Below are 2802 nucleotides of genomic sequence, written 5' to 3' on the forward strand. Positions count from 1 at the left end.
TATAATGTGCTCCCAATTAAAATGCAATCACAGTTCATATTTATCGTCCCAAATCTGCTGAGTGTTCATTCATTTTGAGAGAAGTTGTTACTGAGGGTCGAAGTTCAATGGCCCATCCCTGGCTTAAGAAACCCGGAGCCACAGTCCCCCAGCTTCTTGGCCAATAGCCTCTTCTTCTCTAATCAGACCCAGGGAGATATAAGCAAAAGATTGAGAGATGAAAAGACAGACGGCAATACAAGGGGAGGAAGACAAGTGGAAAGAGTACAGTGACCCTAGCCTCCAAAACAGAAAAAATGAAGAAACATTCCACGAATTTGAGAGTGCGGCTTCCTGCACTTGTGTTTGCGCTGGAGGTCATGATCGTGGTACTATATATTGTCTTTGTGACCTACGATGACCAAACCAATGCATTTCTGCAGAACAATGAGACAAAGCCATTGGAGAACGCTGTCTATAAGGACTATCCCTTTTTTGCGGATATCCAGGTGATGATCTTTATTGGATTTGGCTGTCTTCTGGCCTTCTTCCGGCATTATGGATTTGGTGGAATGGCCTTTAATTTTCTGATGGCGACATTTGCCATTCAGTGGGCCATTTTGATTCAGGGCTTTTTTCAATTCTATGACAATGGAAAAATCCATCTGGGGGTGATAAATCTGGTCAACGCAGAGTTTGTTTGTGCCGTTGTGCTGATCTCATTTGGAGCAGTGCTGGGGAAGACGAGTCCTGTGCAGTTACTAGTAAGTCCTCTTGTTATTTTCTTCCTGTAACCTCATTTCCTCATGAGACTCTTTTTATGTCACATGATTTTAGCAAGTCAATAAGTAATAACTGTAAAGTAATCTTCTACAGGTCATGGCCTTGTTGGAGGTTCCTGTGTTTGCTGTTGCAGAATGGATTGTTGTCAAGTACCTGAAGATCAATGATGCTGGTGGCTCCATCCTCGTTCACCTGTTTGCTTGCTACTTTGGACTGGGTACCACCTTCATCCTGTATAGACCAAGCCTGAACAAGGGTCATTCAAAAGAATGTACCAGCTATCATTCCGACATGCTGTCTGTGTTGGGTACCTTGTTCCTCTGGGTTTTCTGGCCCTCTTTCAATTGTGCACTGACCCTCAGAGGGGACGACCAGCACAGAGCCATCCTCCACACTTTCATAGGATTGAGTGCCTCCACAATAACTGCATTTGCCCTCTCTGCCATGCTCAGCAAGAATGGAAAGCTTAGCATGGCTGATGTCCAGAACGTCACCTTGGCTGGTGGGGTCACTGTTGGTGCATCGGTGGACATGATGATCTCACCCGGTGCTGCTTATGTGTTGGGGATGCTGGGTTGCACTGCTTGCATGCTGGGATATAAATACCTGAGCCCTTTTCTTGCACAGAAATTGCGCATTCAGGACCAGTGTGGCATTCACAACCTCCATGGATTAACTGGACTAATTGCAACTATAGCTGGAATTTGTGCCATCTTGCTGGCCAGTGAGGAGACATACGGCACCAGCCTCTACCAGACTTTCTCTTATCGTGCACCCCAGGAGGGAGACCCTCGTTTGGCGGAACTACAGAAATTGATCCCAGGATTAGAGGCAGGCTTGGGCCGCACTGCACAGGAACAAGCCTTGTACCAACTGGCTGCACTGGGAACCGCCATAGCTATAGCTGCAGTGGGAGGTATGCTGACCGGGCTAGTACTCAAGCTACCATATCTCGCCTCCCCCACTGACGAGTCCTGTTTTGATGATGAGATCTTCTTTAATGTTCCTCTACATACTAATTATGTACCTGAGTTACAGGTCCCAGTGGGCTCAGAGATGGAAAACAAGCAGGTACTAGCTATGGAGTGCCGCACATAAGGCACAAAAGAAACAGGCAATGAGAAAAAGAGAGAGAACCCAGGCTCATAGATGTATGAAAGTTTCACAAGCCTAGCAAAATTGCTAACATTATGGTGCTGTGCACAAATTAGCCCCTTCACCAAATCACCCCTTTTTAAAAAATTGTACTACTTTTGTCACAAATTAAATAAAATGTTCTTTATTTAGACTTGTATATATCCATTCATAAAAGCACTTAAAGAAACATACAGGTAAAGGAAATAACTGATTTCTCACAAAAGTGAGAAATATTATACATGGTGATTTATTAGAAAGGGTTTATGGTATGGGAATGGTTATTGCCTAATTTGGTTTGAAGGCTTTTGGTGGTTGAAAAACTATATATAAAACACTCCAGTTTTTACAAATACTGACTAAAGTCAACCTTATAAAGCTTATCCAGAAACATGAAAACAGTGCTGTGTATCATTCATGAATTTTTACCTTATTTGAAGTACAGTATCTCAGTATTTTACTTCATGTGACTTGAAAACAATAAGTGTCTCCATTTATACATTACACTAAACATCCTGTAAATTAGTGCTTTATGTTATATCTTGACTGGCAGTAACCTTTCGTGTTAACACTTCTACAGTCTACTGATTTACACATAATAAAACTGTAAAACGATCAGTGTGTCAGGATCCTTTATTAGATAAGTGTTGTTTGTGTCTTCTTTCTATCGTCAGTGGTGTGTGCATGCAAGCATTGGATAACTGCAGCATTAAAACTGCTTTTTCAGTTGGTTTGACCTATATATCATCTTGCAAAACTTTATGGTCTAACTACAGCCATAAATTGTATTGTGTAACTGAATTGCTGTGAACACTTTTTAAATCTGATAAACTTTAATAGCTGTCAGATGTGTGTTAATCTATATCCTGAAGGCTAAAGGGCACATTTATTAATTTAGCAAACTCA

The 2802-nt window shown here is 41.9% G+C and overlaps 1 protein-coding gene across 1 annotated transcript; it reads left to right on the forward strand.

Moving 5' to 3' along the window:
• The first annotated feature begins 287 nt into the window (after positions 1-287).
• rh50 (Rh50-like protein) lies at positions 288-2511 on the forward strand. The gene is made up of 2 exons (XM_022670670.2): positions 288-743; positions 856-2511. Exons 1-2 carry the CDS (start codon positions 297-299, stop codon positions 1858-1860), a joined length of 1452 nt encoding a protein of 483 aa, XP_022526391.1. The 5' UTR covers positions 288-296; the 3' UTR covers positions 1861-2511.
• Positions 2512-2802: the final 291 nt, after the last annotated feature.

The sequence above is a fragment of the Astyanax mexicanus genome, chromosome 12, assembly GCF_023375975.1.
Source record: "Astyanax mexicanus isolate ESR-SI-001 chromosome 12, AstMex3_surface, whole genome shotgun sequence".
NCBI classification, from domain to species: Eukaryota; Metazoa; Chordata; class Actinopteri; order Characiformes; family Acestrorhamphidae; genus Astyanax; species Astyanax mexicanus.